The sequence below is a fragment of the Odocoileus virginianus genome, chromosome 14 (genome assembly GCF_023699985.2).
Source record: "Odocoileus virginianus isolate 20LAN1187 ecotype Illinois chromosome 14, Ovbor_1.2, whole genome shotgun sequence".
NCBI lineage: Eukaryota > Metazoa > Chordata > Mammalia > Artiodactyla > Cervidae > Odocoileus > Odocoileus virginianus.
Genome location: NC_069687.1, coordinates 423,540 through 437,661, shown reverse-complemented (window position 1 = coordinate 437,661; position 14,122 = coordinate 423,540). Strand labels below are relative to the sequence as shown.

Below are 14,122 nucleotides of genomic sequence, written 5' to 3'. Positions count from 1 at the left end.
GCCAGTCTCTCATTTGGGCCTGGGCTGAGTGAGAGGTACCTGTGCGTCCCCAGCTCACCCAGGACCTGAGAACGGAGAGGAGGAGAGTGTGCCCGAGGAGAGAGTGCTCAGTGCTTGTTGTGGCTGCGCCTTCTGGCTGTGAGGGAGGTGGGTTCCTCACCCTCCGTCAGCTCTGCCCAGGCCCTCGAAGTGGGCCTCCCGGACATCCATCCGCAGAGTCCAGGGTCGTCAGGACATGAGCAGACCAGGGTTCAGGAGTGGCCCGGGTCTGCGCCGCATTCAGAGGTCGTGGTGGTGCCCAGACGGCTCTCCTGGGGAGGACAGGAGCAGTGTGGATCGGGGAGGGGAAGGGGCCCTGTCCACACTGCTGACGGGCTGGGGGAAGACCTGGGGTAGCCCTGCTGCCCGCCCCCCTGGTCACTACGGACAGCTCGGCAGAGGCGGCTCGAACCCGCGTATCTCAGTGGTGCTCATGTTGGATGATGCCTCACAGGTCGTCCCAGCACCAAACAGACCAGTGCCTCAGGGATGATGGAAAACCAGACACAAGAACCAAAATAGAGCAGAAAGGGGTCCCGGGCACCTTCACACCCCACACGGCCAGTGTACCAAGCCCGACCCAACGGTCTGTCCCCTGGTGATGTCAGGATGTCCCGAGGGAGTGGCCCCAGGACAGGCGTGAAGGGAAGAGGCAGCTGTGGGGTGGGAGAGAGGGGCTAAGGGCCCAGGACCGGGAACTTGTCTAGGAGAGCCTGAGCCGTGAGGAACGAGCCCAGAAACCTGAGAAGGGTGCACCTGGGGTGAGAGGTGTGTGTGTGTGCTGTGTGTGTGTGACGTATGTGTGATGTGTGTGTGTGTCTGTGTGTGCGCGCCTGTGTGTGCCTTGTGTGCCCGTGTGTGTGCCTGTGTGTGTGTGCCTTGTGTGCCCGTGTGTGTGCCTGTGTGTGTGTGCCTGTGTGTGCTTTGTGTCCCGTGTGTGTGCCCGTGTGTGTGTGCCTGTGTGTGTGCCTGTGTGTGTGTGTGCCTGTGTGTGCTTTGTGTCCCGTGTGTGTGCCTGTGTGTGTGTGCCTGTGTGTGTGCCTGTGTGTGTGCGTGTGTGTGTGTGCCTGTGTGTGTGTGTGCCTGTGTGTATGCCCGTGTGTGCCTTGTGTGCCTGTGTGTGTGTGCCTGTGTGTGTGCCTGTGTGTGTGTGCCTGTGTGTGTGCCCGTGTGTGTGTGCCTGTGTGTGTGTGCCTGTGTGTGTGCCTGTGTGTGTGTGTGCCTGTGTGTGTGTGCCTGTGTGTGCTTTGTGTCCCGTGTGTGTGCCTGTGTGTGTGTGCCTGTGTGTGTGCCTGTGTGTGTGTGCCTGTGTGTGTGCCTGTGTGTGTGCCTGTGTGTGTGTGTGCCTGTGTGTGTGCCCGTGTGTGCCTTGTGTGCCTGTGTGTGTGTGCCTGTGTGTGTGCCTGTGTGTGTGCCCGTGTGTGTGCCTCTGTGTGTGTGTGCCTGTGTGTATGCCCGTGTGTGCCTTGTGTGCCTGTGTGTGTGTGCCTGTGTGTGTGCCTGTGTGTGTGTGTGCCTGTGTGTGCCCGTGTGTGTGTGTGCCTGTGTGTGTGTGCTGTGTGTGTGCCTGTGTGTGTGCCCGTATGTGTGTGTGCCCGTGTGTGTGTGTGCCTGTGTGTGTGTGTGCCTGTGTGTGTGCCCGTGTGTGCCTTGTGTGCCTGTGTGTGTGTGTGCTGTGTGTGTGCCTGCCCGTGTGTGTGTGTGCCTGTGTGTGTGTGCCCGTGTGTGCCTTGTGTGCCCGTGTGTGTGTGTGCTGTGTGTCTGCCTGTGTGTGTGCCTGTGTGTGTGCCTGTGTGTGCCCGTGTGTGTGTGTGCCTGTATGTGTGTGACGTATGTGTGACATGTGTGATGCTGTGTTTGTGGTGAGTGTGTCCTGTGTGGTGTGTGTCCTGTGTGGTGTGCGTGGTGTGAGGTGTGTGTGGCGTGTGTTGTGTCCACGTGCAGCAGCACTGTGTCTCAGGATGGGTGAGACAGGAGATCCTGTCCCCACAGCAGCTTTTGGGCCCGCTGAGTTCCAGCTCCTCGTGCGGCGGGTGGGGGGGCGGTGATGGCGGCGGTGGTGGGGGGGTGATGGCGGCGGTGATGGGGGGGCGGTGATGGCGGCGGTGATGGGGGGCGGTGATGGGGGAGCAGTGATGGCGGCAGTTGTGGGGGTGTGGTGATGGCGGCAGTGGTGGCGGCGGTGGTGGCCGTGGACTGCCACCCGCCCCGGGTGCTTGGCTGAGCCTCCTCTTAGCGCGCCTGGCAGGAAGTGTGTGGAGTCGAGACCTGGGGAGGATGAGCCGTGGCCAGTCAGGGTCGGAGTTGGACAGCAGGGCAGGGCGCCTGTGAGTGTCCCGGGAGGAGGGCGGGCACGGCCACGGTGCATCGAGGTGGACGAGCTCTCCCAACCCCGGGGCCCTGACCCCCTCTTGCCCTGACCCCCAGGGCCCCTGCCCCCCGGGGGGTTGCTGCCCAGGAGGGGCAGGGGCAAGAGGTCCAGCCCTCCCAGCCCGTCCGCCCTCCCCAGGTCCCCAGCATCAGAACCAGTGCAGGGACCCCCGATGTCCCAGCGCAGAGCCAAGGGGAAGGTCTGCAGCCACAACCGGCCAGGTCTGCCTGCAGGCACCCCGGGTCGGTGCGGGTGGCCGGGCTCCCCGTGTCCCAGCGCGGCCAGCGCTGTGGGCTCTGGCTTTCACGCAGACACACTGCCTCCCCCCCAAGCCTGGATGTGAGGTGCCTGGTGTTTCGGGGTGCATCTCGGATCTGAAAAAGTGAGCAGGTGCCCCTGCATGCCCCGAGGCCTCTCCTTCTGTCCCGCCTGCGTGACAGCCTGGCTGCTCATCTCAGGACAGGAGACTCAGCACTTGAACTTGATAAGTGCCAGTTACATTGTGTCATAGGTGATGCCATTGTTTTCTTCCAGGACACTGAGGACTCTGTCCTCAGAGCTCCCATCTTCACCACTGTAGGTTATTTCTCTTTTCCCTGCTTGGCTCTTGGAATGTGATTTAGGGCTGAAGTTTTCAGTCTCCTTGCAATACACACATGCTTCCCTTTTTTCTTTGTTTCTTCTCTTCTACCCTCTTCCTTTTCCTTGCCTGGAAACCCTAACAGACCAACATCCTGTTGTGTCTCCAGCTTTGTGGTCTGTGAAGTTTAGTCTCATAACCATCGCTTCCCCACACCTCTGTTCCAAGACCTGCAGGAATCCTTGATGCGACCTTCCGCGTGCCTGCTGTGTGGTGTGAGATGTCAGCCCTTCCATCCCATGTTTCTATCTGGGAATCATGTTTCAGCTCCATGCCTGTCCCTCAGGGTTCTAATTCCCAGGTACCTCGGTCCTGCTGTATAAGTGTGCTGTTCAATTCACTGGAGCCCTGCAAACTCCAGGCCGCTGTGGCCTCTGTCTGCATGGCGTCTCATCCGAGGACCTGGGTGGACGGCCCGCAGAGGCAGCAGCTGAGCTCTGCCCTTCGGACATCTCCCCGCCCCCACCCCGGGAGTCCCAGCTCACACAAAAGTCGGAATAGTTTTCAATGTTTCTGTCTCTCCCTAAAGTAGCCAACTCCTGTCAGCTACACTTGCTGTGTGTTTCTTTCTGAAGAGACCCTGGAGGCTGTGCACAGGGTCTTCTAAACTCCCCCAAGTTCCACCTGTAGTAGCTGTTAACAGTGTTACCCTCCAACAGCCGCAAACACCCCATGGCCTCCCCAGGACACATCCCTACCGTTCCTGGTGGGCCTGCCCACCAGACGGCCCAGTTCCCTCCCACCCCTGGAGGGCCCACCCCTGGGCCAGGACCCTGGCCGTGAGGCCCTCCTGCCCTGGGGAAACAGGCAGGGTTTCTGGTGGGAGAAAGCGTCTGACTGCCCTGGCTCCAGCTGCCTTTTGCTTCTGCTCTGGGCTTTCCCTGGAATGTGGACCTCTTCTTCATGTGGGTCCCCCACATCCATGGATTTTCTGATTTTCTGAGGTGTGTGCATTTGTAAAGTGACTAGCAGACCATCACTGTAAGTGGCCCGCCAGTCATGAAGGACTGGTAACTGCCTGCCCTGGGGTCCCGGCAGAGGTGGGGGTGCCCGGGGACCACACACACACTGAAACTGCTTGTTGAGCTGTGGACAGGCGCCCACGGCCCCCTGTGCCCCCTGCTGTCTTGCAGATGGCCTTCTGCGCCAGAAGGTCGAGGCGGGTCCTCCCAGAAGCTGCGTCCAGTAGGAGCACGAAGGTGTCGCCGCCCCGCCTGTCCAGGGTGAACGGCTGGTCGCGGCCATTGCATCCCTTCCAGATCATGGCCTGGACCCTGTTCCTGATTCTGGCCTTCACGACCTTCGGGGTCTTCATCCCCCTTCTGCCAGGAGACTGTAGATACATCGCCTACAGTGTATCCTTTTCTGGAGCGGGGAGGGGCAGCGCTGTGGCCTAAGCTGGGAGGGGCTTCCCAGGGGGCCTCCAGCAGGCCTAGCTCCACCCGCAGGGGTGGTCAGACCTGCCTCCGCTCTGGCTCCCATGGTTCAGCCATGGTTCACCCCCACCGTCCGCACCAGAAACCCCACAGCTGCTCGCCAGTGGCTGCTGGATTGGGGTCCCAGCTGCCAGTGCCCACCTGTGCTGGGAAGGGGGAGGGCGCCCGGCTGGCGGCAGGGGCGAGAGGGTCCTGGATGGGCAGAGCCTCCAGGAGGGGAGGAGCTGCAGACAGGCTGCAGGCTGCCCTGACCCTGGCTACACAGCCAGTCTGTGCTGTCTGAGGGGAACAGCGTGCGTGTGCATGTGTGTGTGGTCTGTGTGTGTGCGCGTGCGTGTGTGTGTGTGCGTGCATGTGTGTGTGCGTGTGCATGTGTGTGTGTGCTAGCATTCACTTTCTCCATTTGTCTGGCTGCACTGGGTCTTAGTTGTGGCTCTCAGGATCTTTAGTTGTGACATGTGGGATCTACTTCCCTGACCGGGGCATGAACCTGGGCCCCTTGCATTGGGAGTGCAGAGTCTTACCCACTGGACCACCAGGGGAGCCCCGGGAATGGTGTGTTTTAATGAGGAAGGACTTGAGGTGCTCGCATGCCCCCCTCAGCATCAGGTGCATGGAGCCCCCCTCACCATGCCTTCCCACTGAGGTGCTGATGTCTGTGACCCCCGGAGTGGCCTTGTTCTGGGCACAAGACATCTGATCCCTTGGGTGGGCGTCAGGGTGGTGTGGGGCTCTGCCAGGAACCCTGGCCCCCACCCCAAGGGTCACTGCACATTCGAGCCAGTGGACAGGCTGTGTGTGAGTCACTTCAGTCGTGTCCAACTCTGCAATCCCATGGACTGTAGCCCAGCAGGCTCCTCTGTCCGTGGGGTTCTCCAGGTGAGAACACTGGAGTGGGGTGCCATTTCCTTCTCTAAGGGATCTTCCCGACCCATGTCTCTTAGGTCCCCTGCATTGGCAGGTGGGTTCTTTACCACTAGCGCCACCTGGGAAGCCCCATGGACAGGCTGGGCTGCTGTGAAGTGGGGTGTTTGCGCCTGCGCCTTCACTCTGCAGTGAGGAAACGGGCTACGCTGCCCGCCCGCCAGGCATCGGTGGCCAGGTGGCCAAGGTGGTGGGCAGCTGGGTGGGAGGTGGCAGGGCAGGAAGGGCCCTCGCGGGCTCGCGAAGCCACCTGAGCCCTGAGCTCAGCATCTTTCAGCTTTGAAAAAGCAGGGAGGGCAAAGTGACGGACCCCAAATTCCAGGTGCTGATTAAGACTGCTTGCATCATGTCTCACACATGCTGAGTGTCTTTAAAGCCCCCCCACATGATGAAGTGTCCCTGGAATGCCCACTCTGCATCTAACAAAGATGTCTGTTTCCACACCATTCTGTTTTCTCACCTTAAAAGTCCCTAGGAAGTTACCACGTGTTCCCCAATACCAAGGTTGGCATTTGCTGATTTCTAATGTCCTTTTGCAGATGTGGGGCAGCACTGAGCCCCAAAGTCACCCCCCACCCCCGCCCAGCCTCCATCAGCCAGAGAAACCAGGGCATCTGTGTGGGCGTCTCTTCCTCAGATGAGGCCTGTCTATCCCTACCCCTGAGTTAGCAGAGACTTCTCTGTGGTAAGATTTGCCGTGATCAATTTCCTCAGTAGAAAAAGGGCTTTTCAGCTTCCTGTTTCCTCTTGTCTGTTTTGGCAAAAAGTGCTTTTTAGGAAATTTGAGTATGTCGTCTGGATTGTCACATTTCTTGGAATAAAGCTATTTGCACTATCTCCTGTTATCCAGACAGTGTCTGTAGGATCTGTAGTGATGTCAGCAGTGATCCATCTTCCTAGGGTTTATCACTTTTGTTGGTTATTCAGAGGATTTGCTTTTGGACTTACTGATTTTCCCTGTCTACTTTTTCTGAATTTCTGCTTTTATTGTTGCTATTTCCTTTCAATGTGCCAGCTTTAATTGCTCTTTTTCTACCTTCTTAATGTGGAAACTTCAGTCATTGGTTTTAGACCTTTTTTTCTTTTCATCATATCTGAAGCTGTAAGTTTACCTCTAGGTATGAGTGCACACAGACCCACAAACACACACACATACACAAGTATACATATAATGCACAAGTGACCCGCTGGCCACACATGTGGACACCCACAGTGTTACACACGCTGAGGCACAGATGAACAGGACGGAAGTGAGAGGCTTGAGATGTTTGGGGGGGCTGTGCCCCTGCAAAGCTTCCAGGACCCATCCCAGCTCTGCGGGTCTCAGGCGTCTGCTGGCTTCAGATCCAGCCACCTCCGTGTCCTCACAGGGTCTTGCGTGTTGAGTCTTGGGCTTCTTTTCTTGTAAGGACACCAGTCCCGTGAAGTCAGGACACATCACAAGGACCTCAGCCTAACTTGGTCATCCGCAAAGACCCCACTCACAGGTAAAATCATGACAGTTCCTGGGGTTGGGACTTGAGAGCCTCTCAGGGGCACAGCTCCACCTCACCTGTGTTCAGTCGCTCAGTCATGTCCAACTCATTGTGACCCCATGGACTGCACACACAGGCTTCCCTGTCCTTCACTGTCTCCAGAGCTTGTTCAAACTTATGTCCATTGAGTCAGTGATGCCATCTAACCATCTCATCCTCTGACGTCCCTTTCTCCTCCTGCCTTCAACTTTTCCCAGCATCAGGGTCTTTTCCAGTGAGTCAGTTCTTTGCATCAGGTGGCCAAAGTATCGGAGCTTCAGCTTCAACATCAGTCCTTCCAATGAATATTCAGGACTGATTTCCTTTAGGATGGACTGGTTTGATCTCCTTGTAGTCCAAGGGGCTCTCAAGAGTCTTCTGCAACACCATTTTGAAAGCATCAATTCTTTGACACTCAGCTTTCTTTATAGTCCAACTCTCACATCCATACATGACCACTGGAAAAACCATAGCTTTGACTAGACGGACCTTTGTCAGCAGAATGTCATCTCTGCTTTTTAATAAGCTGTCTAGGTTTGTCATAGCTTTGTGCTGGGCGATAATCCAGTCTCTTTGTTCTCTTTTGACCCAAAACTTGGCTGAGCGTTGGCCCAGGGAGTCTTTGCAAGGGACACATGTGCCCTGTTCAGCAGCCCCCGTGAGTGCTCACCTGCCTTGTGCTGGCACGGAGCCCCAGGTGGGCTGTCCTTTCTCCCCCGCCCCTGGGTGGCTCAGCACCCAGACTCTGTGAGCCCCTCCTGCCTGTCCCAGGCCGAGGATGCAGGGTGGGCTTCCTGGCTGTCCAGAGCTCAGACTGCCCGCAGGACGTGTTTTCTGGTCAAGTCTGCTGCTGCCCAGACCTGCCCTGTGGCAGTGAAGTCCCTGAAGGGCACTTGAGTGCCGCGCTCTGGCCACGGGGGGGCGCCAGTGCCCCTTGGCACCTGCAGGGACCCAGGAGCAGAGCCGACGGAGGTCCCAGGCCCGGGGTCAGGGCTGTGGAGCTTCTGGAAGTCCGGCAGCACCCCACAGGCCCCCTGGAGATGGGGGGGTCAGCAAGTTGGACCCTGGCCGCCCTGCGAGTGCGGGAGGGGCAGGAGGGGCGGGGGTCCTCAGGGACCCAGGCCGTGAGGGGGTGGCTCCAGTGTTGGCTCCGCCCCCAGCCCAGGACCAGCACAGCAGCCGGGGGCCAGGGCGGGTGTCCGGGCCGCGCCCAGGCTGTTTGTTTACTGACCGCAGATAGTTGCCAGGGGAGCCGCGTCCTCGTCCTGGAGCTCGGGTCCTGTTTGCTGGGAGTGAGACGCCAGGCCGAGCTCTCTGTATTATTAACCTGAACCTAAGACTCTCCGGAGATAAAATTACATCTGAAAGTGAAAGCCAGCAGCTGGAGGGTGTGCCACCCGCCTGCACCCGTCTGTTCTGGGGCTCAGTGCCACTCACCCTGTGTGTAACCAACGGGAGCGGCCAGGCCATCTTGGGCAAGCATGGCTCACCCTGCCTGCCCCCCGCAGACGGGCCCAGGTGTGTGCCTGCTGTGGACTCTCAGTGTCTGAGGGGCCCTGGCAGCGTGGCCCATTGCATCCAGGCAGCACGCTGTCCTGGGGTCCCCGGCACCTGCAGTTCTAGGGAGTCCACAGAGCTGCCTGTTGGCCATGGGTCAGGCGTCTCCACGTAAGGCCAAGGGTCTGAATATGGGCGCTGTGCCACACTCCCTGCCTGGCAGTGGTCTCATGGGGAGAGAGCACGTGGGCCACCCTCCTGCCATCCTGCCCACAGTCCCGGCCCTGCCCGAAGGTGCCCGGTGGGGTCAAGCCCAATGTGGCCAGCAGAGCAGGGCCTCACCTGGGCAGCGAGCCACTTCCTGCCCCCGGCCGCCCCGCCGGCCGCTCCTGTCTGCGTTCCGGATGCGCTCCGGTTGCCCCGGGAACCACACAAACAGAGCAGCCCGCTGTGCTCCGGAAGTGGGTGCTGGGGGTCAGTGGGCACAGACCGTGTGGTGCCACCAGCTGTGACACTGCAGGCTGGCCACGGAGCCCCGCCCACCGCCCCTCACCCTGCGCAGGGCAGGGCTCCGTCTGCTGGTCAGCACGGGTGGAGCCGTCCTCAGCCCCCACCCAGCCCTGCAGGGCCCTCCGGCTGCGCTGCGGGAAGGGCCCCAGTGGCTCCAAGGGATCCGGCAGCCCCGCCCCTGTGGGGGTCCCTGGCCCGGCTGGTCCTTGGTCAGCCCCGCTTCCCACATCCTCCAGGCCATGTGCCCAGCCATCCCTGACCCAGGCACCAGCTCTGACCCAGGCACCAACCCTGGACCCGGGCACCAACCCTGACCTGGGCACCAGCCCTCCGGTCAGCCCTGCCCTCTGGCCCAGCTCACTATAGCCCTCATGGTGGTCCCCGTGCCCCCTGGCTGGCCTGGGCTTCCCTCACCCCATGCCTGGCACCCAGAGCCTGGGGTCTGCACTGGAGGCTGGAGGACGGGGGACCGAGCAGCTTCGGGCAAAGCGGCCCCCGATGAGGCCGGCCGCGCCCTGCGGGTGGTGGGTCCGAGGAGGCCCATGCATGCCGTAAACGGGCGCCCAGAGCCCAGGGTCCCTGACGAGCTGAGCGCTGCAGGGGCCGTGGGAGCCTGGACCCAACGGCAGTGCTGAGTGGGGAGGGCCCGGGAGGCCGGCCCTGCCCAGAGCCCACACATGGCAGTGCCCTGTAGACCCTGCTGGCAGGCAGGGAGTGGGCCAGAGGCCCTGCCCGCCGCGCCCAGGCGGCCCTTGCTGAGCGGGCCTGTGCACCCCAACCCTCCCCGCAGGACTGTCCTGGGAAGCAGGGCAGGGCTTAGGGGAGCCAGAGTTGTGCTTCCTCCTGTTTGGTTTCCATGGGGACAGTGTGTTGGTCCCTGGAGAGATCGTGCAGAGGGTGGATCTGAGTGCATGAGGTCACCCTGGGAGCTCCCAGCGGGGGATGCCGAGAGGGCTGGGGGGGACAGAGAGACAGACAGACAGACAGAGAGACAGAGACAAATACAAAGAAACAGGGACAGACAGACACAGACGACAGTTGCGGGCCCACTGGCCACAGAGGCTCACTGGCAGGTGTTTGAACCCTCCCACCCTCCTCGTTTTCCTGAGGACTCACGCTCAGCATGGCCCTGCTGCCCCAAGGACCCCCACCACCCCTTCCAGTCCCAGCTTGGTGCCACGGGCACGCACAGGCCTGGCCTGCTCCTCCAGGAGGCTCGGCGGGGGTCTCAGGGCCACAGCTGATCCTGCTCTGTCCTTGCAGGACAAAGGGCTCGGGGGTCGGCAGGGCATGTGGCTGCCAGAGGGGCAGGCCTGCTCCCTGCCGCCAGCCACGCATGGACCCCCAGAGGCTGAGGGCCCGACCACCCGCCTCCGGGACGGCGCCCCGGGTGACTGAGAGCTCGACCACCCGCCTCCTGGACGGGCCCCGCAGCTGCCTGGGCCGAGTTGCTCCTTGACGCCCCCTGCAGGTGACCGGCGGGATATTCTTCTTCCACTTCTTAGCCCACCTGGTCGCCATTTCCATCGACCCGGCCGAAGCCAGCGTCCGCTTGAAGAACTACTCTCAGCCTATGCCGACCTTCGACCGGTCCAAACACCCGCACGTCATCCAGAACCAATACTGCCATCTCTGCGAGGTCACCGTGTGCGTGTTCGGGGCGGGGGACCATGGCAGGGGCGCCGGGCTGTGTCCCGGGCGCGGGGGTGGGGGTGGGGGGTGGAGGGGGGCGAGCAGGCCGAACTCCCCGGCAGGTGCCTGGCCCAGCCCCCTCTCAGAGAGGCGGGGTCCCGGGCACAGCCCCCCGCCCCCTCCTGGGCCGAGCGCCTGTCTGAAGTCTCAGACAGCCACTGACCCCCCCCCTCCCCCGCCCGATCACTTCCCCCAGCTGCTCAGGGCCCGGGGGCGTCCGTGGGCGGGCGGGAGCGACCGGAAGCAGGCCAGGGGAAGGCGCCCTCTGCGTCGGGCGGACCCTCTGAGCAGACGGGCTCTGCCCGGCCCCCCACCGCACAGCCTACTGACAGGCTGCCCCGTCCACCTTCCCTCCCAGGAGTGCCAAAGCCAAGCATTGCAGCGCCTGCAACAAGTGTGTCTCAGGCTTTGACCATCACTGCAAATGGCTGAACAACTGCGTGGGAAGCAGAAATTACTGGTGAGGGTCCCCCCCCCCCCGCCCCCCCCAATGGCAGAGGGGCCTTGGTGGAGGGCAGCACCAGGGCAGGGCCTGCCTCCTCAGCCTGCTCAGCGCCCCTCCTCTGGGGCACACCCCTTAGGGTGCCTGCTCCCTGCCCGCACGCCTGGAGGAGGGCCGAAGGGGCCAAGCTCACGGGCGCTGCAGGTCCTGACGCAGAGCAGGCTGAGTGGGGCTCCGGGGGGCAGGTGGGCCCGGGAGTCCCCACGTCCACAGGCAGGGTCAGCAGGACGGGGCCACCGGGGAACAGGGGGTCAGAGGCTTGGGGGCAGGTGTAAGGGACCTTCAGGAAAAGTGGGGAATCAACTAGACCCTGTTAAACAATCAGATCCTGTTTAACATTGAAAACGCTAAAGGTGTAACATCAGGAAGACTGAAGGAAGACACTTCAGTGAAACCACACCCTGAGAGTTGCTGCCTAGGGTTTATTGTTGTGGAGAAAGAGATATTATTCTGGTCACAGGCTCTTGACAAGGGTTCTGGGGCCCAGGGGGCTTGGTAGGGGTCCTGAGGCTCGGCAGGGACGCACCGGAGTTGGCGGTCCCCCTCCTGGGCCGTCAGGCCGCCAGGCACTCAGCCAGCTCTGCCCGCAGGTGCTTCTTCAGCTCGGTGGCCTCTGCTTTGGCCGGTCTGCTCTGCATCATCGTCATCCTTCTGTACATCTTCTTGCAGTACTTCTTCAACCCCGCCGCCCTGCGCACCGACTCACGCTACCAGAGTGCGCACTCCCCCTGCCCCCCAGGCTGGCTGCCCGCCCACTGCCCACCCAGGGTGCCACACGGGGCAATCTGGGCCCAAGCACCTGTCCAGACCTAGTTGTGGGGCGAAGACATTTCAGCTGAAACTCGGCCTTCACTGGCCCGCACACAGCCCCTCCCTGCTTTTCCTCAGTTGGTTGTTGGAAATTGTGGTTGGGGTGCCCGGTCCCCTTGTCACAGAGGACTGTGTCCTGGAAATGCCCCAAGGTGGTGGCTGTGGTCTTTCAGCTCTAGGGACAGTGGGGAGGCCAGCACAGTGGACGCCAGGGTCAGGCTCTGTGACCTGGGCACTTAGTTACCCTCTCCGAGCCTCACCTTCCAGATCCATAAAGGGAATCAATGCCCACTGCAGAGAGGAGGGGCTGCAAGGGCACTTAGGTTAGGCAGGGCAATGAGGAGGGGCTCATCTGTTCAGGGAGGGGCTCACCTGGGCAGGGAGGGGCCCACCTGGGCAGGAGGGGGGCTCTCTTTAGCTGGTGGCCCCTCCCCCACTGCCAAGCGCTGACCCCGGGATGCACCTGATGAGGCTCCGCCTCCACAGGTATCTCCAACAAGGACACGTGGCTGCTGTTGCTCTCGATCTACCCCGTGAGGACCAACAGAGGCGTCCTGCTGGCACTCGGGCTGCTGGTGCTGCTCCTGGCGCTCATCAGCCTGCTGCTGATCGGCCACCTGCTCTTCTTCCACCTCTACCTGAGTACGTGCTCCCCAGGCTCCTCCTATACCTGAGCACGTGCTCCCCAAGCTCCCCTCTACCTGAGCACGTGCTCCCCAGCCTCCTCCTCTACCTGAGCACGTGCTCCCCAGGCTCCCCTCTACCTGAGCACGTGCTCCCCAGGCTCCCCTCTACCTGAGCACGTGCTCCCCCGGCTCCTCCTCTACCAGAGCACGTGCTCCCCCGGCTCCTCCTCTACCTGAGCACGTGCTCCCCAGCCTCCTCCTCTACCTGAGCACGTGCTCCCCAGGCTCCTCCTCTACCTGAGCACGTGCTCCCCAGGCTCCCCTCTACCTGAGCACGTGCTCCCCAGGCTCCCCTCTACCTGAGCACGTGCTCCCCAGGCTCCCCTCTACCTGAGCACGTGCTCCCCAGGCTCCCCTCTACCTGAGCACGTGCTCCCCAGGCTCCTCCTCTACCTGAGCACGTGCTCCCCAGGCTCCTCCTCTACCTGAGCACGTGCTCCCCAGGCTCCTCCTCTACCTGAGCACGTGCTCCCCAGGCTGCCCTCTACCTGAGCACGTGCTCCCCAGGCTCCCCTCTACCTGAGCACGTGCTCCCCAGGCTGCCCTCTACCTGAGCACGTGCTCCCCAGGCTCCTCCTCTACCTGAGCACGTGCTCCCCAGGCTGCCCTCTACCTGAGCACGTGCTCCCCAGGCTCCTCGTCTACCTGAGCACGTGCTCCCCAGGCTGCCCTCTACCTGAGCACGTGCTCCCCAGGCTCCTCCTCTACCTGAGCACGTGCTCCCCAGGCTCCCCTCTACCTGAGCACGTGCTCCCCAGGCTGCCCTCTACCTGAGCACGTGCTCCCCAGGCTCCTCCTCTACCTGAGCACGTGCTCCCCCGGCTCCTCCTCTACCTGAGCACGTGCTCCCCAGGCTCCTCGTCTACCTGAGCACGTGCTCCCCAGGCTGCCCTCTACCTGAGCACGTGCTCCCCAGGCTCCTCCTCTACCTGAGCACGTGCTCCCCAGGCTCCTCGTCTACCTGAGCACGTGCTCCCCAGGCTCCTCCTCTACCTGAGCACGTGCTCCCCGGGCTCCTCCTCTACCTGAGCACGTGCTCCCCAGGCTGCCCTCTACCTGAGAACGTGCTCCCCAGGCTCCCCTCTACCTGAGCACGTGCTCCCCAGGCTCCCCTCTACCTGAGCATGTGCTCCCCAGGCTGCCCTCTACCTGAGCATGTGCTCCCCAGGCTCCTCGTCTACCTGAGCACGTGCTCCCCAGGCTTCTCCTCTACCTGAGCACGTGCTCCCCAGGCTCCCCTCTACCTGAGCACGTGCTCCCCAGGCTGCCCTCTACCTGAGCACGTGCTCCCCAGGCTCCCCTCTACCTGAGCACGTGCTCCCCAGGCTCCTCCTCTACCTGAGCACGTGCTCCCCAGGCTCCTCCTCTACCTGAGCACGTGCTCCCCAGGCTCCTCCTCTACCTGAGCACGTGCTCCCCAGGCTCCTCCTCTACCTGAGCACGTGCTCCCCAGGCTCCTCGTCTACCTGAGCACGTGCTCCCCAGGCTGCCCTCTACCTGA

General features: G+C 61.9%; 1 protein-coding gene across 7 annotated transcripts in view; it reads left to right on the top strand.

The window, feature by feature from the left end:
• The first annotated feature begins 7 nt into the window (after positions 1 to 7).
• LOC110136163 (probable palmitoyltransferase ZDHHC11B) overlaps positions 8 to 14,122 on the top strand; it is a 44,922-nt gene continuing 30,807 nt past the window's right edge. For all 7 annotated transcript variants that reach the window (XM_070476428.1, XM_070476425.1, XM_070476424.1 and 4 more), the window contains exons 1-6: positions 8 to 147; positions 4,184 to 4,405; positions 10,403 to 10,578; positions 10,982 to 11,083; positions 11,716 to 11,840; positions 12,422 to 12,577. In XM_070476428.1, the coding sequence (XP_070332529.1) occupies positions 4,184 to 4,405; positions 10,403 to 10,578; positions 10,982 to 11,083; positions 11,716 to 11,840; positions 12,422 to 12,577 (781 nt within the window). In that variant the 5' untranslated portion in view covers positions 8 to 147. The remainder of the gene's footprint in view (positions 148 to 4,183; positions 4,406 to 10,402; positions 10,579 to 10,981; positions 11,084 to 11,715; positions 11,841 to 12,421; positions 12,578 to 14,122) is intronic.